At 44.5% G+C, this 25,318-nt stretch overlaps 1 protein-coding gene across 5 annotated transcripts in view; it reads right to left on the bottom strand.

The window, feature by feature from the left end:
* Positions 1 to 1,153: 1,153 nt before the first annotated feature.
* Positions 1,154 to 25,318, bottom strand: part of DXO (decapping exoribonuclease) — a 47,332-nt gene continuing 23,167 nt past the window's right edge. For 2 of the 5 annotated variants that reach the window (XM_085623215.1, XM_085623214.1), the window contains exons 3-7: positions 20,109 to 20,335; positions 18,315 to 18,534; positions 17,639 to 17,774; positions 8,493 to 8,587; positions 1,154 to 6,011 (exon numbers count right to left, since the gene is read on the bottom strand). In XM_085623215.1, the coding sequence (XP_085479341.1) occupies positions 5,891 to 6,011; positions 8,493 to 8,587; positions 17,639 to 17,774; positions 18,315 to 18,534; positions 20,109 to 20,335 (799 nt within the window). In that variant the 3' untranslated portion in view covers positions 1,154 to 5,890. The remainder of the gene's footprint in view (positions 6,012 to 8,492; positions 8,588 to 17,638; positions 17,775 to 18,314; positions 18,535 to 20,108; positions 20,336 to 25,318) is intronic. The other 3 variants (XM_085623213.1, XM_085623212.1, XR_014967931.1) reach the window with 2 other exon arrangements.

Here is a 25,318-nt window from a genome sequence, read left to right as displayed (position 1 = left end):
TTTCATGTCAGTAACAGACTGCTCTGACTTGTTCTAAGGTGTGTGGAGATGGGGCAGTAACCGGCGCAGCTGTAAATAATGAAATGTCTATAAAATACACTTGCCTATGCACATAAAAAAAAAAGCTGGAGAGGAAAGCGCCGTAAAATGCATGGCGTGTCTAGTGAAATCTTATAGCAGCACATCAAAGCTATGCACTAACCGTAGAACAAAGCTCCAAGATATCTATGCGCGGAGGGCAAGTGAGCAGCCACATGGAACAAATTAAATAAAAATACACTTGCTAAAAGAAAACACACTACATCCGAACCCCGTGGCGAGCTGATAAGTGGCAAAAATGTTTTGTGAATGTATACCTCAGCAGTGTGCGAAGAGATGCCAGCATCCCACATAACCGACGCAGTTCTAAACAAGCATTGAAAATGCAATAGGTCTCGCCTTTGATTAAGTTAAAGTCATTTGCTTCGCTAATGGCACTGTATAGCATAGCAAATGGCTTTAACTTAATGAAAGGCGAGTCCTATTGCATTTTTAATACTTGTTTTATAATACAAGCTATATTGTAATGCTGCACTTAATATGTTTTTAAAAAATCTCACTGAACCACGGAAATGAGTCTGCCGCTTGTCATTAAAGGATGACATGACAAAGATGTTTTTATACAGTGGTTCAAGAGGAGGGCATATTGCTTTACAAATTCCTTATGTCGTGTTGTGTACTTTTACAGTGATTTCTATAGTGCTGCACTGCAAACAGTATAGCCTTGCAAAATTATCCACTTATTTATGTAGGACTTAATTTCCTTCAGCAGGACAGGTCACAGTTCATATTTTCTAACTTCAAAAACAGCATTTGCCTTTCTAAGCTATTCTTATATTATGCTCAAACTGTGAGCCCTTTGCAGAGAGTAGACAAACTATTCAATGGGTTTCAGATCTACAGTAGAATATGGCATTATACCATACACATTGGTTAGAAAGCACACCGTGAAGTTTTCATTAAGCTGCAAGCAGAACTCCTGCCACAGTGGTAAACCTGTAGAAACATCCTGCAAAGGAAGCAATAGCAGCACTGACCAATGCAAAGTAAAGAGCAAAAACCTTTCTGAAACGATTATCGTAAATACCAGCTCTCAAACGAAACGAGTCCTTAGTACTGGTCTAAAATGTTTTATTCACCTGGTTGTAAAAAAAGAGACACTCATTAACAAATGTAAGTTCGGCAGAAAATGGGTACAAAAACTACATTGCGCCCATCTTTGTTTAAGGAAAACACCTGCCATCGCAAAGACAAAATATTTGAGTAGAAAAAAAAGCAACTATATTCTGTGTACATTACATGTACTCAAAGATTGGGCTGGTTCATCTCCACTTTAGGTACATTACATGCACAAGGAGATGGGCCCCCTTCACATACTAGCACCAGGGGATGTTTTGTCACTCTTATGATAAGACAGATGAAGAAAGGGACAGCTACAGGTGCCCTCTGTATGCAAAACTGGCAGACAAGGAATTGCCATTCACCAACTTCCAAAAACAAAGAAAAGGCTAACCCTGGGCGTAGTTCGCGAAGTAGCGCTTCGCGTAGCTACGCAAAGTGCACTTTGCACTACCAGAGCTGCGCGTAGCACTTTGTGAACTGCATAGTACCTTGTTCGCACTGTGCAAGATGTCGTTTTCAATGATTGCACAGTGCGGACAAGCAACCGGCACTGTGCAATCATTGAAAACGGCATCTTGCACAGTGTAAGCTGTAGTTTTCTGCTGCTCGAGTAGATTTTTACTCGAGCGGCAGCTTTCTCAACGCGAACTGGTAGTTTCTCATTGCGAGCGGTCGCGAGCATACGCGACCACTCGCAATGAGAAACCTGACTTCCTCGCGTTGGGAATCTCGCCGGGAGGTTTATTTTCCGTGCTCGCGATCGCCAACATGATGTTGCTGATCGCGAACAAGGAAAAAGTCTCGCCGGGATGTCATTTTGCTTGCTCGTGGTCGCCAACTTGACGTTGAGGACCGCGAGCAAGCAAAAAATGACCTCAGCACTACGCAACACTACACGTGTTTGCACTGTGCTACGTGCAATTTGCGTAGTGCGAAGTAGCGCGAACTTCGCAAACTACGCGAGCGTAGCGCTTTGCCCAGGCTTAGAAAAGGCTAGAAAATGGAGCACTGTGAATGATCGAAAAGGAAGTTTTTGTTAAAAAAATACATATTAAATATACATATTTGCACCATATTATTTGAACTATTGTGAAATAGCAATGCATTCTTCAGTCAACAGGCTTTGCAACTATATACAGTAAAGCAGTGTGTGAGCTTGCGCATCGCAAAGGGGTAATATCTTGACATTTCAGTGATGTATTGAAAAAAGCACTTTTTGAAAAATAATTATAAATAGTACTAAAAAATAAGCACAACTCAGTATTTAGCTGAAGGAGTAGGGCATTGGCAAATCCAATAGGTTTCGAATAAGCAAGATATACTGGTTTTGCCAATTTCTTTTTTTTAAACACATGTTGAACAGCAGTGGGGGCTGCTGTGCAACATGGCTTAAAGGAAATAAAAGAGCTATTACACAGCCAGAGTTGACCACATAATAGTGCTCTTTTCCTCTTAAAGCCATGTTGTAGAGCAGCCAGCGCTGATGTGCAACCTGTGCAAAAACAGCGCAGGTGGTGGGTGTGAAGGGGACAACACGAGGGAGAAGTGCAGGGGTGGGGAAACAGTGGACAGCTGGAGGACAGCGGGGTGACACACGCAGCTGGAGGAGTTTAGTGGTGAGGTTAAAAGCAATGGACAGCAGGAGAGGTGCGTGGGGGAAACAACAGATAGTGTGGGGTAAACAGCAGGAGGAGGGTAGGGTAGTAACAGGAGTGTGTTGTGGGGGAGGTGGGAGGGAGAAGTATAGTACAGTACAATGCCATGCATTCTTGTAGAGTATATGGCCAACCGTTTTTAAAAACAGAGTACCTGAGGAGCATGCGGCCAGTGAAAGGACACTAGCTGACTACAGGAAACTGTACTTGGTCCATGCTCCAAGGCAGAGACAAAAGCCCTGGGAAGAATGCAGGAGGAGGTGAGCAGCTGGCAGGCATGAGTCATGACCAGTAAGAAGCAAGGAAACAAGAGTGACATGGAAGCCAACCAATAGTAAGTATTGGGCAGGCTCTAAGCCAATTTTTGTTTTTTTTATTAACAAAAGCTTTCACTAACAGCACATGAGCCCTGTAGGCAAAAACCAAAAAGGATTTAAGGGAGCCAATAAAACACCCTATATCCTCTCCCACCTCCATCTTTATGCTACAGATTCAAGACTGCTGCTGAAAATGTGTTTGGTAGTGGTATTCACTACGGAAATTATCACGATTAAGTGAACAAGGAAAATAAATATTTTGAGCTCTACCAATTGGTCTCAAATTTGTGGCGTAATTAAAGGGGGCCGGAAGTGGGCCTTTACATAAATTACTTGCAAGAAATTGATTTTTTTTTAAAATAAAAACCAGAAACCAACATTATCTAACATAGTTCAGGTTGAATAAACCAACTACACTGGAAGCTTGTTATGATATACTTTACAATGTGTGACCTTTGAAATGCAAACATGTTGAAATATTTTTGGTATTATAAAATATTTTACAGTGCAATAGCAGGAAAACTTTGCTTACATCAAAAAGTAACAATAAAGATCATTTTTTTACTTAAAACTAAAAGTATACTGAAAATGTTTAGTACTCCTTTGTCCTACCCATTTTACACGGCACCTTTTTGCTACAAAGAAGGGCAGAAAGCACTCTTATGAAGTTAAGTGCATCTCCTTCTGCACTCCACACTGTCCATTTGACTGTCGCAGTTTGGAAGAAACCCAGACTCTTGTCACTAGAAAAGGTGTGAACTGGTTGGACTGTAAAAATAAACCCAGAAGAGTAAGGTGAAAACAAACTCCGTAATATTGCTGGTGATTGGGTTTGAAAGCCTCTGGATTCTTCTTGATCAAATTGTCCTGTGGTCGAAGGTAGCAATGCTACAAATTGGTAAACAGAAATATAGAAAGCACCCCTCGAAAAGGAAAAGAACCCCTCCAGGGGACAAAAGTGCTCAGTTAACATTGTTAGCTGCCATTATCTCTTCTCATTGAAGAGTCTGGGATTGTTAAACAGTGGAACTTCTTATCCCCGTCGATCTTACCCAAAGTAGCACTGCCCAGCAGACCCTCATTACTTGCCACACGAGGGAAGACAAGGATATATCTCTCATTTCCCGATATGGGAGGAGGCATTACCTGCAGGCTAAGTAGTGATCAAATCTCTCCCTTCTGTGGCATATAATGATCGTGTCGCAATTCTTTCCTGCAAACATACCGGAGCGTGACCCACCTCCCCATACTACACACACAGCGTGTGTGCATACAACCTGGCCACCATACTCCTGAGCTTGTGGTTAAGACCCACCTTGCATTCAGCTGCAAGAGAAGCATGTGCATTAAAGTCATTTTGTGGCTTTGTATCTTTCCGACACTGAGGAATCTGTTACCAATGTGCTGTAAGACCATTCAGAGTTGCTTGCTGGCTGCTGATCTTGGAGACCGTTACACTATGTCAAAGTCCATTGACTGAGCTAGACACGCTCTCCTTTGCAACGAAATCATCTATGCTGTTACCATTGAGTGAACATTTCAAGACTGAATTTGGCTCTTTTTATCGAATGAATGTCGGCTGTGCAACGTTCTTCATTGACATGCATGTTAGTTCTTAGATTCTTGGGCACCTAAGTAATTATCCGGGAGGGAACGGGATGGAAAAATAGGTGTGAGGGACATTTAAATAAATCTCTGTCCCTTTAGGAACTATAAAAAACTGGACATGCCAAGTCAGAACAGGTACAACCATGTAGACGAACTTTAAGAGGATTCTTGAGTAAGATGGAACAGGCGGTGAAAATGAAGGAGAAAATTCAGAAAGGCAATTTAACACTTGGGTCAATAGTAACATTGTGCTTTTTTCTGAGTTGACGAAGAAAGAAAGGCCATGATGTCCAATTATCCGACAACAATCCGACACAGAAGCAGTCTAACACACAGTTGAATGTGTGTTATAATTTACCATGGTTATCGTCAATGGCAACCAGGCAATTTAATCTTTATCAGGAGGAAAAGGGCATAATCAACAGTAGTGAGGCCATAACCTCAGATCCTCTTGATAGGCAAACCTGAAAAAAGATAGGGTTGTCACAAGCTTTCATTAGATTTCAAGAACAAATCAGCGATCGGATGGAGCTGCTACCTTAGGCGATGTGCATCTTAAAATTGGGGTTCTTCACGCTTTAAACTATAGTACCAGGTCATATACAAATCATATAACCCTACATAAAAGTTACAGCAAAAGCCTTCTATGTCTAGGTGGTTCACATTTACAAGTGGAGCCATCACCCAGTCGCTCATACTAAGCTCTTCAGAACTGCCATCTTAAAGCTCCTCTTCAGGCTGACCAGGTCTTAATACTTGGGTCTTCCCCCATCTGAGCACTGAACGTCCACACATCAGGTGCCTTTGCCTGCCTCAGTCCTGTTGCACAGGACCCTTAACTATTGTCTTTTACTGTCACATAACTTCATACGTTCTGTATGCAGTGGGCTTTGCAGCCGAGCGAGCTCTAAAAAAAATGTATATGTAAAATTAATTTTTCAGCTATGGCAGATGTGACACCCAAGCTGGACTATCCTGGTCGGACACAAAAATTGGAAAAAAATATTTCTCGAGTGGCTAGCCATTGCATGTCCAGAGCATCTATCTTCTCGAGCTTGTACTGTACAGCCTCGAAAACTGAGCGATGGCAACAGCAGAAGCACGTTCTTCCTCTCAGAGTCACTCTCAATGCTGTTCTTGTTTTTGTGCTTATTTTTCTTGTGCGGTCATGGCGCTCAGGTACCAGGGTGGGAGGAAGACATGGTCTGGGTCCTTGTGAATAGTGTATGAGACGTCCCGGCGTGGTTCCCAGGAGAAAAGGTATACCACCCTAGAGGGAAAAAGAGGGCAATGAAAGCAGAATAAAGCTGTCAGGTAGGGTGAGTCTATCCATTACTTAAGCAAGCACAATAGGGTTAAGCATTATGACGATCATCCCTGAAAGGTTTTACTGGATTTGAGAACAGCAAACATACATCTGAATATTTTCTATTGCTGATAAAAGAGGGTGGGTGGTGATGAAAAGGTTACCCCTCTATGACATCGCTGAGTCACTACATAGATAGCAAATACAGAGATAAACTCTGACGCGACTGTCATTACACCAAGTAGGGTATTAGAGTTTAAGAGGGAACAGTTTAATAAATATCCTTTAATAAATAAGAAGCATTACACATTTACTTTACATTAAAGCAAGAGTAATTTAGTTTGAGGTACATTTAATGTAAATTAGTTATCGGTTGGGTTTGTTATTAGGGTTAGGCTTACTAGATTTAATTTAAGGTAAGTTAAGGGTCAATGTTACGGTTAGGTCAACTGTAATTTAATTAGTTTATTGCAATATAAACTAAGGATTACGAGTAGGGTTAGCATTAAGTCTAGGTAAAGGGTAATTCCTTAATTCATTTCATGCAAATTATTAAGAGTTTTTTTTAGGTTTCGCTTTAATTTAAAAATGAAGGATGAGGATTAGCATAGGTTATTAATGCAATTTAAATTAATTGAACATGGATTAATATTCAGATTAGGTTTTTGATAAATTATTTTTACATCAAAACCAATCTATGGGTTTGTATTAGGATTGTTATATTGAGTTAATTTGAGTTCTTTTAAATCACAATTAATAAAGGGATCTTTTTAATGTTTGGATAACGACAATTATAAATGTAATGTGATGTGATGTGATAAGGTGGCAGGATTAATAGCAGGGTTGCCTTAACAACGAATACATAATTAACAGGATTACCATTAAAAAAAATGTGATCAGTTAAATATAACAATTAAACAAGTCACGTTTTTAAAAGGACAGGGTAGCTGTAGGGCTACAGTAGTGATGAGATGCATTTCAATCTTACCGTAGAAATTTAGTGGCCAGTGATGCAGTTGTACCTCAAGACATTAGCATAAAATCATGGAGAAAGGATGGTGGGTTGTGTAAATAGTAGTTCTGTAAAAAAATCCCCAAAAGCTCAAATTCTGTATTTATCCACACAGCAGGTGCATAGTGAATAATGGTGGGGCAGGGTTTTCTACACGTAAACACATCACCGTTCCCTCACATGGTGCTTTCCCCATCCATCTGTGATGGTGTAAGCAGTTCAGCTTCAGAGTCTAGCAGGCTATAATTTCTCTGCCCCAGGTGCAAACAAACCTGGGAACTGTGCAGAGACTATCCACTCTGGTTCACGAAAGCCTGCTGAGCAGGCCACAGATTAGAACAATCCACATTAGACTCAAACTAGCCCTTCGCTGACGACAGGCTATCAGAATGTTTTCCGTACAGCATTGGCTCTAGCTGCATTAAGGTAGAGCCTGCCCCCAGACACGGTCAATCAAGAAGTAATTGTGTAGGAATGTTAGACTGTATAGAAAATTAGGAAAAAATAGGACTGTGAATACATGGCCAGTGATAGAAAGGAAATCAGTCTCATGCCCCAAAATGAACAGTTTAGAAATAGAGAGTGAACCCAAATAAGGGTTGCATTGTAATTGTATACAGTTGAGGAATGGTTGCTGGCATTGCTTTCTGTTGGCTAGCTGTTTCATAGTCTCCCAGCCTCTAATCTCTGTAGTAGTAGGTTATAGAACGTGGTATCGATCTACATGATAACATGCCCAACGTTTTTTCTGTGATTAATGTTTTTCTAGCATTCCTAAAAATAGATTGTATGCCCCCAAATTTGTTTGAAAAGAGTGTTTTTTCACTCAGTCATTATATTCTAGTTTCTCACTTCATGGGCATCTGCAAGGAAGATTGTATTTTTTGCTGGGACTTTTACAGCCCAGTGAACAATACATTCAGTGGGTGGGGTGTAGAAGAGAGAACTTTTTAAATTTGTTATGAGATCTAGAGGCAAGTGGTCCCAGAGATGAGCTTCGTATGAATGGAATGACCATGAGCGTCAGTCATTGTTGGGGCATGAAGGAGGTGCATGATTTTAGTACAGCCTTCTAAAAAATATTTGACTAAAACAGTTTTTGCAACTTAGGAACTATTATCTTTGTAGCTGCTTGGGATGACAGCGCAGAGGATGGAGAAACCACTGCAATGACCTGTGTGTACCCTTCAAGTTAAAGGTTGGAATCTGGGGAGGAGCGACTGAATGTTGTAAATAAATGACAATTCATTTTATAATGTGTGTTATATTAACTATAAACATTAATAAACCTAGACTGAACTTACATGCGCCCTCTAACTGTTGAAGGCTCCCTAGCATCTCAATGTACGCACAACATAACTGGCTATGCATAGGGGAGACCTAGTAGTGTAGGTTACAGCGTGGTGGAAAGAGAGAGAAGTGGGCAGACTCACTGTGGGTCATCCTGCGTCACCACCTTCTTCACAAAGCCCAGGAAGGCATTGCAGAAGTTCATGCAGACTGCAGGCTTCCAGCTATTCCACTCACCCTGCAGTGACAGATGGGAGAGAAAGGTGAGACGCAGGAAAGGGGATGGGAGAAACGGGTTACTCCTAGGGCAGCAGTGTCTGGCATAAGTTCAGGGGAAAGAATTCATGGCAGATTTTCAGGACAATCACAGACTATGTTAATAAACACCATTTAGAATTGTATCTAAATGCATTTTAAGTGAATATTCAGAAACTCCGACACTGACCAGGCTTCACAACATAACCTGGGCACCCCTGATGTAGTGTGTATGGGGGGGCAGAGGGGGAGTGAGCAGACTAGTTTGATGAAAGGGTGAGGCAGGGAAGACTTGGTATGATGTAGAAAGGTGAGAAACTTAAGTAGGTTGGAGAGACGGGTAGATGAGCTATGGGAAGTGGGTGGCACAGCAAGATGAAGCACACAGCTTGGTAAAGGGATAAACAGGTGAGAAGCAGGGTCTGGGGTGAGACGGTTGAAACCCAAGCCCTAAAGAGGGGTGGGCATGACAAAGTAAAATGCGAGATATAGGACATGATGTGAGGCGTGCATGAGTGGGGAACAGGGAAGAGGTTAAATGCGGAGTGGTGAGGTAATGGAAGACTGTTGGAAAACGAGGCAGCATCTGAGGCCTGCACAAATAACATGACTACATTTGTCCTTCACTGGGAACCAAACACCCAATTGTAGCGCCTGACTGTCAGAGGGTAGCGTTGCAGAGCAGTCTGAGGCATACTCAAGGGAGGTGGTGTGGGCTAGTAATCGCCATTTGCAGGTGCACAAAAATAACACTCAATAATTGATTGTGCAGTCTGTACTTTGCTTTATAAAAGTAAGAGTAAATTTATTAAACACACACACACTACTCAATACTATGCACCAATTTACAAATATACATAAGCTGTTGGAATTACTTTGTGACATTGCATAACATCTCCAACCCTCCCGCAAAGGGGGGGGGGGTCTAGTACCACCACTCCCATGTATGCACATCAACTTGCCCCCAATGCAGATAGTTGAACATAACCTGGAGCGAGGGCCTTGCGCACTGGCACCATCCCAATGGCGACCCACCCCATTACCTCAACAAGCATTAAAAAGGGGTAAACCTGCCTTGGTGACACATGACCCTGACTGAGCATCTCCTGCTGACCATAAAGTATGCACCTCTATATCTTAAGGGCTAGCAGTCTGGGGTCTTCACCTAAGCGCAGCAGCAAGAATCCATGTTTACGCACACTTTAGAATGACAGTACTCATCACCTTGGTTGATCATTTGAATGCATTGCAATTACAGCCCCTAAAGGCATCACAGATGAAATCACAGGATTGTGCATATACAGCCAGACTGTCTGGCAACATAGCCCCACTTGGCTTATGACATCTCCTTACACATGTGACTTACAGTCCCTTCAAAAGAAGTACTCCTGGCAACTACACTTCTCCTGTAGTGCGCCTCTTCACTTTAAAAGGAATCACAGGTAAAAGCATGGGATTACATAAATACAGCCAGACCCCCTAGCAGGAAGGTCCAACAACATAACTCCATTTAGCTTAACATCACCATACACATATATTTCACTTTACACATGTGACTTTCAGTCCACCTAAAGAGAAATAGCCAATAGTTACTTGCATTTTGGTGCAATTACACCACTTCACCTCCAGGGGATGCCCTTCTCCAGACATCCCCAACTCAGCCCTTCACTCCATGATGCACTTCATAGTACACCCTCAGCTGTAGAACATAAGTTCCAGCCTAGAAGGTGTTAAGGCTGGCTGAGCCCTTGAGGGGTTATTCTTTCAGATGCCCCGTGAAACTTATGGGTGGACTGTTCTTCTTTATGCTGGGGGGAGGCTGCGGTGCTCCTGCAGCCCCCCTGCACCCCTTTTCACACATAAGGGTGACCCCCTTCTCTGGGGGCCACCAGGCACCAAAATGGCAGATTTCTTCGTGCTGGGGGGGGGGGGGGGGGGGGGGAGAGACTGGGCCTCTCCAGCAGCTCCCCCAGCACCTTTTCACAAGTGAGGGTGACCCCCCCTCCTCTGGGGGCCAGAAAGCACCAAAACGGCAGATTTCCAAATGCCGTGCGAAGCATTATGGGGCGCTTCTTGCTCCTCTTTACCAGCCCCAGCCACTGGGAACACTCTCCTCTGCCCTCTGGGTCTCTGAGGGTAGATTCAGCAGTGTGCTGTCTTCACTGGCTCCCTGCGCCAGCCTTTCGCCTGGCTCTCCTTCTGGGACCTTCTTCTCCCTGTGCAGAGGCCCATGCTTCTGTGCACCAGTCCTGGGCTCTTCTGGTGCTGATAGGGTCCTGGGGGCAGTCAGGGGGTCTCTCCTTCCAACTGCCCATTGCGCCAGGCTCCAGCACCTTCAGCCTCAGCCGAGCAAACACCCCAGAGAGCTTCTCTTCCTGTGCAGGCACTTTTTAAAAGTTGAGTAGGGGGCTGGTAGGAAGTCTCTGTTGGTCCTATCAAACAGCGACACATCACGTCCCTGCCCCTGCTCCCTCCTTCTTGTCCAGCCTCTGGGTTTGTTAAAAATGGTGTTGTCCAGCTCTGGCCACATGTCTCTGAAGCCTCATCCCCCACACTGCCTTCCCTCCTTGGTGCAGCTTGGTGCCTGGCACCCAGTCGCAGCTGCTGATGGATTGGCCTGCAGCCCCACCCATCTTCTCTTCGTGGAGAGGAGGCCCTCGCTTGTGGAAGAAAGGCTATCAATCCATACAGCTGAGGTCAGCCCTCAGCCTGGGTCTGGTAATGGCTGGCTCAGGGAAATATGACAGTTCTGGATGACCCAAAAGCAGTACAAATATGACTTTGGACTCTGCAGAATACTTCTTTTCACATTTGCTACATTGGACTTAAGTGCGTGTCTGGAACCTGTAGGCCTAATAGAAGTTAATCTAGACATGGGCCCCACATTCCCATAGGGGAATAATGAAGTAAAAAAACAGTAAGACACACTGACTTTCCCTGGCATGTTTCCAGAGTATAAAGCCTATTCCACCCAATACTGCATAAGTCCTGCCACACCATTCACTTTCTAGCTGCTCCTGAACTGCGCACGCTAGGAATCTCCCCTGCGCAGCCCATACACGTGTGCACACGCATGTACACATGTGTCTGCATGTAACCAGCCCGGTGTCCCTTACTCCAGCTGCTGCGCAGTGGCCTGGTCAAGCCAGGGGAACACCAGTAAAATCCCCATGCAGTCTCTTACATCCTGGGTTCACTGTGGGTGAGTCCCAACTTATGAGGCTCCCCCACAGTAAAAGCTCCACAATTAGGTGCTCAAAAAGCGAAAAATCCGGGCGGCCCACCACCTTCTAACACACGCCGCGCCCAGTTGATTCCTACAGGGAAGAAGTAGCCACTCTACATGGGTACACTTCCCGTAGTCAGCAATAACTAATTATAAGGGGTTCTGACTAGACCGCCCTTACTGACCAGTTATCCGCTTAGACCACCTACTTCTCCCATCCATGAAATCTCCACCCATGACAGGTATCCCAGACTACCCTAAGAACCCTCCGGGCTCTAGGTTAGATACCTCTAGGTCACTCATGGTCTACATGGACTCAGCCTAACTAGGCTCACCTTTGCCCTTGGGCATGCAACACTATGCCTACCACTTCTCTGGACAAGGGTCCAGTGCATCAGCACTGATGCGGTCTTCTGGGGTAGGTCTAAATCATATCCCCTGGGTCACTAGCTGGTCTCCCTTCCAGAGTTTGTTCCAACCAGTACGCTCTCTCCGTTTGGTCCTTGCACCCCCAAGATGCAACCTCTCTGGACCCTCACCCTCAGCCTGCCGCTGAGGTCATTCTGCTGCCACCACCCTTTCGGGATGACTGTCTTCCCTAAAGAAAGCACAGCCACTTATGCTTCCCCACACAGAAAAGCACCCTTTGGCCACTGGCCTGGCTCCCTGATAGGACCTCAGTGTCTGCATGTAACCGGCCCGGTGTCCCTTACTCCAGCTGCTGCGCATTGGCCTGGTCAAGCCAGGGGAACACCAGTAAAATCCCCATGCAGTCTCTTACATCCTGAGTTCACTGTGGGTGAGTCCCAACTTATGAGGCTCCCCCCACAGTAAAAGCTCCACAATTAGGTGCTCAAAAAGCGAAAAATCCGGGCGGCCCATAGTGTCAGAACCACCTTCTAACAAAGACACTAGTGAGACACAAGGTGAAAGAACTGTGTAAAGGGACAGCAGACAGGTGAGATGCACGGTAACATGAAGAAAGAGACAGGCAGTATGACAGGAGTCATATACAGAAAGCGGCTATAACAGCACAGTGCAAAATCTGCCCTGAGATGTGTTCGAGAAAGGGGTGAAACCTCAAGAAAGGCTCATGCATAAGCACATGCAACACAAGAACAATAGAGAGCATTCAAGAATGGAGCACAAATTAAAGCACAGCATAAGGGAGTGGATTTAAAGAAGATCAAGAAAGATCCTTAACCCCTTCGTCATGGCACACAGTCGCCGTGTGATCTCACCCACCCACGGGGGAAATTGTTGGCGCTCCCCCCGTGGGCGGCCGATCTGGGGTTTTTTTCCTGGGGAAAGCAGAAGAACTTTCCACCACAGAAATGTGGGGAAAATGTGTTTTTTTTTTTACAATTGTTTAGGTTTGCAAGGGATTTTGGGTAACAGAAGCTGGTGGGAGGCAGTCAAGTCACCCCATCCTGGATTGCCCTGGGTGTCTACTTTTCAAAAATTTATAGGTTTGCTAGGTTTCCCTAGGTGCCCGCAGAGCTAGGGTTCAAAAACTATCGCTAGGCACTTTGCCAAAAAAGGTTCATTTTTCACTGCGAAATTGAGGTGTGACCACGTTGCGTTTTGCGCCGTTTCCTGTCGCGGGCACTAGGCCAACCCACACAAGTGAGGTACCATTTTTCTCGTAAGACTTTGGGGAACGCGGGGTGGGTGGAAATTTGTAGATCCACGTAGATTCCGGAACTTTCCACCACAGAAATGTGGGGAAAATGTATTTATGACAATTTTTTAGGTTTGCAAGGGATTCTGGGTAACAGACCCTGGTGGGAGGCAGTCAAGTCACCGCCATCCTGGATTGCCCTGGGTGTCTAGTTTTCAAAAATGTATAGGTTTGCCAGGTTTCCCAAGGAGTCCGCAGAGCTAGGGTTCAAAAACTACAGCTAGGCACTTTGCCAAAAAAGGGTCATTTTTCACTGCGAAATTGAGGTGTGACCACGTTGTGTTTTGCGCAGTTTCCTGTCGCGGGCACTAGGCCGACCGGCACAAGTGAGGTATCATTTTTCTCGTAAGACTTTGGGGAACGCGGGGTGGGTGGAAATTTGTGGATCCGCGCAGATTCCAGAACTTTCCACCACAGAAATGTGGGGAAAATGTGGGTTTTTTAAAACAATTTTTTAGGTTTGCAAGGGATTTTGGGTAACAGAACCTGGTGGGAGGCAGTCAAGTCACCCCATCCTGGATTCCCCTGGGTGTCTAGTTTTCAAAAATGTATAGGTTTGCGACATTTCACTAGGTGCCAGCAGAGCTAGTGTTCAAAAACTACAGCAAGACACTTTGCAAAAAAAAAGGGTCAATTTTCATTGTGAAAATGTGGTGTGTTCACGTTAGGTTTTGAACCATTTCCTGTCGTGGGCACTATGCCCACCCACATAAGTGAGGTACCATTTTTATTGGGAGACTTGGAGTAATTCAGATTTGTAAAGCAACTGTTATTACCTATTGATTTTTGATGCATTTCTGCCTTCCAAATGAAAGACTTTGTGTAAAAAAAGAAATCATTTTGAAAAATGACCGATAATTCTCATGCTAGTATGAGTATTACCAATTTCGAAAATGTGCAAATATGTACTGTTTCTAAACTCTATAATTTGTTCCCATTTCAGAAATACATAGGTGTCTTTCATTCCAATTTTTCCATCAATACAGTTTCCCACAATAATTGCTATATACCCGGAACATAATAAAAAAACATTGCAAATTGCTGCTCAGTTTTTGACTCTGGGTTCGTCGGGTTTTTGGTGAACCTACAAGTCCTATATATCCCCACAAACAGGAAGGTCCAGCAGACGTAACGGTATATTGCTTTCAAATAGCTGTCATAATTAGAAGTTACAGGTAAAAACGTTGACACAAAAGGCAGTTTTTTTCAACTAAATTTAATTTCTTCCTATATTTAACTGTTAGTTTCTATAAAGAAACCTTGATGGATCTACACAAATGACCCCTTGCTGAATTCAGAATTTTGTTTACTTTTCAAAAATGTATAGCTTTCCAGGATCCATTATTGCTTTCAGACCCATTTCTACCATTAACTGGAAGGAGGTTGAAAGCACAAAAGATAGCAAAATTAGGCTATGTCCCAGAAAAATGCCAAAACTGTGTAAAAAAATGTTGGTTTTCTGACAAACGTCTGTCATTCCCTAAATGCTGTGAAAATGGTGATTTCAGCCCCACAAACCCTTTTTTGATACCATTTGCAGAGAAAAACCCAGACGCTTTCATTTGCAGCCTGTTTTTCCCATTTTTCCAAAAACAAAAAAAATGTTTTGCTGTATTTTGGCTAATTTCTGGGACTCCTCCAGGAGAATCCACAAACCCTGGGTACCTTTAGAATCCCCATGATGTTGCAAGAAAAGGACGCACATTTGGCGAGGATACCTTACGTGGTCAAAAAGTTACAGGGGCCTAAGCGTGCACAAACCCAAATAGCCCAAAAAAGGCTTAGCACGGGGGGAGGCCTAGCAGTGAAGGGGTTAACTTTCTGTGATGTAATAGGTTCAGCCAAGGGAAGGCCCTTCACAATGGATCCCGAGCACAGATACCCAAATATATCCCTAGAGGTCTACAAGACCCTGTGATCTACTTTTCTGGTCTGGTATTTCGTTACTCGCTGGACAGCAGTGCTTGCAATGTGTCTCGCCCCTCTCTTGCCCAAAGGACTCACTTTCTGTTACCAGTCACCGCTACTTCCACATGCATGGTTTGTAAAACCTCTGTACCGCACTACTGCTTGACACGCCGTACAGAGGTCTATCCAAATATTTCAAAACAGCTACTGCACTTCTTGGATTCTGATGAACATCATAAATGTATTATTACCTTGTGCTCAATTATATTTCATATGTATGTGTCTAGTGTGTTTTCGTCAAGTAGGTTCAAGCACAAAAAAATGTGCCAATCACTTTGGGTAGCATTCCAATCCATAGTTTTTCACCACTCTAGACAGAGGCCCGCAGTGTGCGAAGCAGTACTGACCCTGGTCTTAATTAGGCCTGGGCGGTAAATTCCGTTCCGCTCGCGGAATTTGCGGAATTTCGGTAATTTCGCGTTCCGCGGAGAACGCAAAATTGCCCAAAATTCTGCTTTCCGCGACTTCGCGAAATTTTTTCTTGTTCGCGTTCTCAAAATGCGTGTTCGCGAGATATTTCTCCCCGAGAACGCAAACAGCAACTGTGAACAGGAAAAAAGCATCGCGAACAAGCAATTCCGCGTGTTCGCGGAATTTCTGCATGTTCGGAGATTTTTTACCGTTTCGCGGAGATTTGCTTAACGCGATTACGCAAATTCCGCCCACCCCTAGTCTTAATGAGGTAAAAACGGGCCTTCGTTGTAAGGGAGCGAGTACTAAAATCAAACACCTCAAAGGTCCATGGTGGCATGCTTCTGTGCCTGGAGAACTGTTGATCCCAGGAGATAAACACCAGCGGATCCAACTCAGAGTGCCCAGAGCCCAACTACAAACCCAAGAATGCATTTACTGAGGGGAGGAGGGCCGGAGTGACACTGCAAACTCTTCACTTGAACTTGTGCCCAGACTTTAGACAACTCTTAGTGCAGTGATCTGCTTCCTCCCAGGAAGGGACTTTGATCAACAGATTGTCCAGAGAACTCAGTTGAAGAGGATGGTTGTAATGGGAGGGTAAAAAATATAAAACATAATAGTGAATCTTCAAAATGTGTGTATATGTACTGCAAATCTGTACCGGAGTGCATGTTTAAAAGATCACAACAGGGCCGGAATTTAAAAACCTGTGTAATGGAAATATCTATGACAAGTATTGGTAAGGAACGGTTTTAATGATTCGCTGTCATAGCCAGTCTTCTCCCTTTCTCCAGTCTATACAGATTTACATCCTAGATTCTGGCCTCTTCGACCTTGTCGACAGCTGTATGTTTGAACTGCCTCCTGAAGGAATCATAATGAAACAACTGCCAGCTTCTGCTACAGGTCTCCAGAGCATGATGCTGGTATCCTGAGCAGGAAAACATGGTAAGTAGCACAACAATCAAGACTTCAGGAGCAGGAAGTATGGGGGTTAGTGTTCCAGGGACCACTGATCTTACAATTGCAGTTTCCTTCAGGATTAACGTCATTCTGGCTTCTCTGTCATACAGCAGCCTCCAGGGCTGCACTCAACCCACCTGGGATGTGCAGCCTGTCCTTTCCAACATACACTCTCTTGAGAATTTGTTGTATGCCCTCCCCGCTTGTGTGTATGCCAAGGAAAATAGCCACGAAGGAGCTCCCTGCTTTAGAGGGTTGTCCATCTTCTAATCCCATTAAAGTGATATTACTGGCCAAATGACAACACAGCAGCCATGCAGTCATGTTAATACGGTTCCATTAAAAGTACAGTGGCACTTCTGAGAAGTCTTGATACTGTCCAATTAAATGTATGTCATCTGTTTACGTCCCACTGAATTTGTATGGAGTGTGGCAATTAACTGGTTTATTAGACAACTCTTATGTTTATACAATAGCACTACATCCAACTACTTGTTACTGTTACAAGAGAAAAGAATAATATAATCTAGGATAAGACTTGGATCCTCTGCACGACACTGCTAATCAATAAATATTATATATAATATATATACCTACACCTGCCGAAATAAAATGAGTCCCTGCATGTGTCTATTTTCAAAAGTCAATACGTCCATCGGTCAGTGGGATATACATGTGCCTGTGTGAGGTGCCTTATGAAGCCACCTTATCACCTCTGCCAACAGAGAGAGGACACATCTCGCAGGTGCCCTTCACCCACCACCACTGCACTTTATACCAACCCTGATCAGGTGAGAGATCTTCATGGTTTCAAAAGTCTGCATTGAGACGACTTGGCCCTCCTCATCCCGATAGCCTGCAATGATGCGGGGAATGGCAAGCAGAAAAGACTGGGCCCACCACTTGATCAGTTTGTACCTAGAGTGGGAGCAAACAGAAGGTGGGGTAAAAACACAAATCAAACAGCATCTTTAATTAGATCACACTGCAAGCAGGGGTGGGAGGTGGTGAACGCTGAGCTGTGCATGTGTGTTTTACTTTTTATCAATATAAAGTAAAATCTAAAACCACTACATAAAGTAAAATCTACCACCACTACTTCAGTATTCATACTCAGCATTCAAAGACTGTAGAAAGAGCCCCGGGGGCACAACAGGCATGCGGGCTCATGTGTTGAACTCAGGAGCACTTTGGTGTTACAGATACATGTGCGGCCCCTACTGTAACACAGATAGCGGCAGAACTATATGTGCACAACTACGATATCGTATCGTGTTCTATCCCTTGTGGGACTGTGGCTGCAAACAAATGACGGAATCCTTTGTGCCTGCATGGAAGCAGAGGCAAAAAAAGGCTGCAGGCAGTGCACTGACATTGTGCCAAAAAGAGGTGGCACACAATCAGTGTATCACAAAATTACAACGAGTAAGAGGCACAAGATAAGGAATGGGGCGAGACCTGTTTAAGCTGCGCTGCTGGTATGGGCTACGGATCTCCTTCGAGGTTTTCAACTCCACATAGCAGCCCGGTGCCTTCTGGTTGGGGTAGGCTGCATCCTTGCAGTCCACCTCTCCGGAGAAGAGTAGCGAGTGACCATGTAGCTTGGTTTGCACCACCGAGCAAAATGCCTCATTCGTATTCACAACACCGCCAGTGTCAGGAGTGCCCCCAGGTTCGTCTTGACATGGAACAAAAAAAAAAGCAAAATTAGCCAAACATAGGGAGTAAAAATATGCATTAACCATATAGAACATTCATATTAAACAAAACCATTGGTTCTGTCGGTGTATTTCTCAATTGTTTAGAATACAATAGTAGCAATGGCTTTTTTTAGCACATATAAATATTAACGACATACTGAAATGATTTTCCCTTCTCCCGAATGCACGTTTATTTGTCTGGTACATACTGCACTGTCAACGTCACCAATCACCACGTCACCTTTTCACCAGTCACTTATTTCCTATTGCAATTACATTCGTAAATTGCGACAGCCATGAAGATTTGATACCTATTTCTAAATATATTATTGAATATTAATTTTGATGTGTGCTGTGATGTTTTTCTTTTTTCTCAAATCATTGGTATGTGTTATAAGTAAGCCATTGCTACTATTGTATTCTAAGCAATTGAGAAATACCCAGACAGAACCAATTGTTTTGTTGAATACGTATACCCAGGTTCTGAGGGACACCGGATCGCCCCATTACTTTTTCCAGCATATAGAACATTCAGGCAGAAACTGGCTCCTTGATGTTTTGTGCTGCAGCCAAGATTCTATGGTACGGTGGCAATCTTTTCCTACAAAGGTAGTTCTACTCCTAGAGCAGACGTCTGTTTAAGGCATTTTCAAAAACCAAAGAGGAGAGAGAGAGAAGCTTAAAAGCATTCCACTCGGCTTCCCTTGCAATACAACACACAATCAATGAGAGTGGAAGAGAACAATATGAAATTGAGGATCTCCACATGGGTTTCTTGTAAGACCCTCAACAGTAATGTTCAGTCAGTGGTATGTTTTCCACCAACGTACGTATGACTGAAAGTGACATCATTGGGTCCTAATACCCAATGATGTCCCTTTGAGTCATAAGTACGTCGGTGGAAAACAAACCACTGACTGAACATCTCTGTTGAGGGTCTTACAAGAAACCAAGGTGGAGATCTTCCATTTCTTTTTGTTCTCTTCCACTCTCATTGACTGCTTTTTTAAGGTATTCACAAAGTACTCCTGGAAATGTATGACAGAAGGTCATTTTCCAAAGATCTTTAAAGCATATCATTTACTAATGAATTTTACACCAGGCATACATTTCTCCATGCACATATGTGGTGCAAAGGTACTTTGACACATGTAACATTTTTAATAATTCTCAATTAAAATGCTTAATTTACTCAGAAATCCGTTATGGGCGTTTCGTCCTCACTACCACCATGGAAACGTATTTACTCTTGCCTTTGTTTATTTAAGATAAGCAACTATTTGCAAGGGGTATATGAACACCCAGAATCAGTATATAGAGCCCGGTGATCTACCTTTCCAAGGTTCCAGACACAAGCGTGCCTACAATCCTGCGGTTTTTCCTAAACTTGTAAATAAGGCAATTTTGCCACCAAGGAGAAATGTCTGTTAGCACACTGTATGATGCAAAATTTCACCCATCTGGATTCTGAGAATTGCAATTTACGTTTCAAAGTGCAGTTCTGCTTCAGGGCTTGCGCCCCATGGTAGCCCCCAAACTCACATCCACTCACCTGCGCAAAGGTACTGTTCAAATTTGTATCCCATGTACATCATCTCATCGTGGTCAGCGGTGCGCTCCTCACGCTGCCGCCGCGCTTGCTCCGTCTCCACCTCACTGATGTAGTAGGTGCCCTTGAAGAGTGTGACGGCTAGCAGCCAGCCCTCCTGGTTTTCATAAGGGGTGGTCAGCAGCTTGGTCAGGTGTCCTCGCCAGGTGACAAAGTTTTGGTTCAAACAGCTGGCAGGGAAACAATTGTCCAGTGTTAATTCTACTTAAAGGGGCTTTAATTTGCCACTCTGCTCTCTGTTCCTATGGACAGACACGCCCACTAGGCCGACACCTTCTTCTCAATGTGTATCTCAGGCAGTGGTCGAAGGGGGCGGGATCGGCAAGGCACGGCGTGCCTCTACTTCTTTCATTTAATACAGTCCGTTCCCCTACTTTATTATTTTAGATATGCGTCCCAGGACGGCCGAAATATCCCGGCCGTTCGTGGCTGTTCAAGGACGGGCGGGCACAGAAGGAAAAGGGCTGTCGTTTCCTTCTTGCCCAGAGAAGTCGAGGACAGTGTCCACTTCTCCTGCTCCACCGCTCGCAGCCGCCCCCTCTCTTTCTCCTATTCTCTACCTGTTTGTCGTGCTCCAGGTCACTTATTGAAAACCGTGACATTTCTTTCCTCTGCTTTCCTTCATTCGTTCCCCTGCGAAATGGATCCAAAAAAAGAGGAAACACTTTTGCTGCAAATGTCTTTTTCTGACATTTTTCTATGCATCCTCGGGAGGAGAGAAAAAAAAGGTCTAACATTTGAACAATAAATACATAACTAAATAAAGCAAGAGAGACTAGTCGCAAATTGGCCTGATTGATTTTATTCACCCCCAAACACATTAGCGGTACTTTACAGCGTTTGCCAATGAATCGCTACTTTTCCTTTCTCATCTTTCTTTTAACAGCATTTTTCCCCCAAGTGGGGAAGTGCGCCATTCATGGAGGTACTGCAATACCTGCTTGATGAGTGGATTGGAAAACATTTAATGTGATCCTTATCAGTTGTTTTTCCTATTTTAGTTCATAAAATGTGTACCGCAGCTCTGTGTCCAGGGAAGTGATCTTTTTAAACCATACTGCCGATGTTTTGTAAGGATATAAGCAATGGACATTGAAACGGGTCCCTTCCAAGCCCTTTAGTCATGTGCTTATCTTTTCAGGCAAAAACGCTCATTGATTCCTGAATAATGAGTGTAAAAGTGTTAAGTTGTGTTCCCTATGAGTGTTTGCTTTTTCCAGAATGTTGTTACTTTTTTCAGCCAGTGCATTACTATTGTCAAGTGTATATTTTGAATTGAATCTCATCTAGGTGTTTATAGAGGGGCACAATTTGTTAGTAGTTAAAAGCAGTGCGATTTTCTCTAAGCCGGGCAGTATGGTGTCCAGTGGGGGAGAGGATGTGGCACTTCTTTGGCCAGAGATGCGGAATTTGGAACTAGGTAACCAGGTTCAGCCTTTATGACCAGTCCAACAGACTACTCTCCTGAGAGAGCACATTCCCCTGCTAGACCTTAGAAGACCCAGCTAGACATTAAAAGCCCTGGTGTCTTAGCATCAGCAGGTGGACCCTAGGGGTGGCAAGTGTGGGTTAATCTTCAAGGCAATACATACTGAAGTTCACCTCCAGTCTTGTCGGCAGGCATACGAAGAAGCACACCCTAGAGCGACAGTGACTCTGTCCCTGAGGTCCCAGGACCCTTGATGCCGGTCCGCCTCACCCATTGGTACCTTCATTGGCCTTGTTTCAGCAGTATCAGCTGCAACTCATCAGGGCTCGGCAATGCAGGATTTGCTCGCACACCAAAATAAGTTCACAAAGTTAACAGTCTCTTTGCTTCATGCACAAGCACTTTTAACATGTGCTGCCTGCTTTGAAGTCGCTGGAATTATGCAGCAATGGAGGACAAAATTATGCTGCAGTGTTAACTAAATTTTATGGCAAGACCGGAGGCTCCTATTATGCTTTCTTTTCTTGCATTTATTCCAATAGCAGCAAGATAAGTATAAAAACTACACTCCCCAGAAGGCTGTAGGAGAAAACTACTGGTCGATGGGGAGAACAATAACATAAAATAAACCAATCAGGTCAGGCCAACCATATAAGGACCTATCTGACCGCAAGCAGTCCTCTTTTCTTGCTGCTCGCAGTCAGATAAGTCGATTATTTTATTTCTCCTTTACTAAATTCTGTATTTCCAATTGTTTGGGTAAATTGAATGTGTAACTGTTGCTTTGCTTACGCTTTGTTTCACGCACTAGGTCGCCGTGGTAACGGCTTCGCTGTAAACTGCGTGTTTAGCTTCCCCCTTCGGTTTCAAGTTCAGCACGTCTGCTCGCGTGAGCGCTCTGTTTACCTTTGCCGGTTTTCTCCCTCACGTTTGCTGTCTCAGTGACGCCTCTCCTTTTATGCCATTTCTCAGCGCTGTCTGCCCCTGTATCGTAGCTTTGCCTACACGGTCTCCTCAGCGCTCTTCTGCCTGTTTCTGTGACACACCTCCTCAAGCTCTTTTTTCACCGGCAAGCTCGTTGGTACACGCCCCCTTTGTTCTTCTGTCTGGGTTAACCCCATATTTGCCAGTTTTGTAATAATGGAGATTCCCAGCTCTCCTGAGCTTGACAATGAGGAAAACACTAACTTTCAATCAGATTTAAGCCACTTTATTAATTCTTCTGTGGAGACTGCAGTTGAACACTCCATGCAGAGAGTGTCAAAGACCATGGAAAATTCTTTAATCCGTATAATGACCAAAGCTTTGGCCCAGTCTGCGGGGGAAAGCAGAAAACGAAAACTGGTTCCTCCCACTCTTTTACCCAAAAAAGTGTCACATGTGGTTATCGAGGTTTCCTCGCGCAAGATTGAGGATGCTATTCCTCCCAGGCCTCAGTCAAAGGAGGGGTCTACTTTGACATTTGGCAAAAGTAAAGCCAAGCTTAAAAATGTGGAGGTTCCTAAGAAGCTGGTCATTAATACCATCCAGGATACGGATGATGATGATTTGTGTGACACAGACGAAGACACTCTTTTTGATATTTTTGGTGTTGGCGACTCATCGCCCAAGAAGCAGAAATTATCACCCTTTGAGTCCGAACCTATCCTGGACTCAGAGGGAATACCTATGTTTGATCCTGCTTTGATTAGACATCCGAATTCTACGGAATGGTTTCCCATTCCCCATGTGGGAGAGTATATCTCTTCCAAACTGCGACAACCTCTGGATAAATCAGTTCGAGCTAAATTGAAATCTGAATGCCCCAAACCTTCTTTGGCCTCCAACATTACGGTCACTCCCGCTATTGACCAACCGCTCCTCACCTTCTTTTCTAAGTTCGGTAAGGACCCTCGTAAGGGGGTGGACAGAGCATGGTCCTCTTGTCAGGACAAACTCTTGGATATGGTGGGCCCCCTTGCCCGCATTCTAGATCTGGCAGAGTCGGCGCGCTCAGAGGAGTTGGTGCTAAATCCTGAAGAGGTTTCGCTTTGGGCCCAGCGTACTTTTTGATTATTGGGCAACGCCAATGCCGCCATTACGCATGAAAGGCGCAAAGGTCTCCTAATTAAGTTAGACCCTAAGTTAGCCAATTTGGCTTCTCAGGACCCTGGAGTCAAAGCGGACGGTTTACTCTTTGGGGATTCTTTGGTCAAAGACCTGTCTAAATTTGTTTCCACTTTCGCCTCTCTCGACAAGGCTCAGCTTTCCATCAAAAAAGTTTTTGCCCCTCGGGTTTTTGGCAGGGCCGGCAGAGGCAGGAACCGCTCTTCCGGCCGCTTTTCCACCTACCAAGGTTCCAGAGGCGCCTCCAGCGCCGGATTTCAAGAGTACAAGCCTCAGTTTTACCCCCAACGTGGCCGTGGCTTCCAGGGACGTGGACAGAGGGGCCACAGAGGCAACATCAACAACTCCAACTTCTCCCAACAAGGTAAGCCTGTCTTCTAGCCCTCCCGTGGGAGGGCGTTTAGCTCTCTTTCTAAGCAAATGGCAAACTTTAACCTCAGACCCTTGGGTTCTCAATTCTGTCCAAGGCTATCTCATAGAGTTTTACGCTCCTCCTTTCCAGGATACTTTGCCTCCTCGTCTGGTTTTTTCCGCCGACGTGTCACGCTTGATCTCTCAAGAAATTCTTTCCCTGTTGGCAAAGAAAGCTATCCAAAGACTCGCATTCGATCCCTCGGGCTTTCTCAGCACCTTGTTTCCGGTTCGCAAAAAGAACAAGAAGATCCGTCCTGTTATCAACCTCAAAGTTTTCAATCAGTTTGTTGTTTACAGGCAATTCAAAATGGAGACCATTATCCATTTGCGAGACACTCTGCGAGCCAGCGATTGGTTGGTCCGCTTGGACCTTCAAGATGCGTATCTGACAGTTCCTATCCATCCCTCGCATTCCAAGTTCCTCCAGTTTCAATGGCTGGGTGTCACTTATCGGTTTTGTTCGCTCCCCTTCGGGCTTTCTTCGGCTCCTTGGTGTTTCACCAAACTTATGAAGCCTGTGGTGGCTTATCTTCGAGCTTTGGGAATTCGCCTGATCATCTATCTGGACGATATTCTTATGAATGCGAGCAAACCAGGTCTCTTGCAGGACCTTCAGGTGACCCAATCCCTTCTGCTCGATCTCGGTTTTCTGATCAATCCGGAGAAATCCATGTTGATTCCCTCTCAAAGTGTAGAGTTCCTGGGGTTTCGCGTGGATTCTCCATCAGCGTCTCTTTCTCCCTACCGAAAAGATAGCAGCTATCCGTTCAGAAATTTCTCAAGTTCTTTCTCTCTCCCGAATCTCCCTTCGCTCCCTCGCAAATGATCGTGGGGCTTCTCTCCGCCTCCATTCAAGCCATCTTCCCAGGTCCTCTTCATTATCGGGCCCTTCAGCGCCTAAAAATACGACATCTACGTCAGGGGCTGGCTTACTCAGATCTTATCCTCCTAGACCGAGACTCGCGTTCCGAACTACAATGGTGGATAGACCATTTAGATGCGTGGAACGGAAGGACTATCTTTGCCACGGCCCCAGATCTTGAATTAGAATCAGATGCCAGTCTGGCGGGTTGGGGCGCCCGTTGTGGACCAATATCGACTGGAGGTACATGCTCTCTAGAGGAGTCGTCATTGCACATCAACTGTTTAGAGATGCTTGCAAGCTCCTTTGCAATCCACAGTCTCGCAAAAAACAAGGTAAGTT

Source organism: Triturus cristatus, chromosome 8 (assembly GCF_964204655.1).
Source record: "Triturus cristatus chromosome 8, aTriCri1.1, whole genome shotgun sequence".
NCBI classification, from domain to species: Eukaryota; Metazoa; Chordata; class Amphibia; order Caudata; family Salamandridae; genus Triturus; species Triturus cristatus.
The sequence above is the reverse complement of the archived record's forward strand: the minus strand, read 5'-3'. Positions and strand labels throughout refer to the sequence as shown.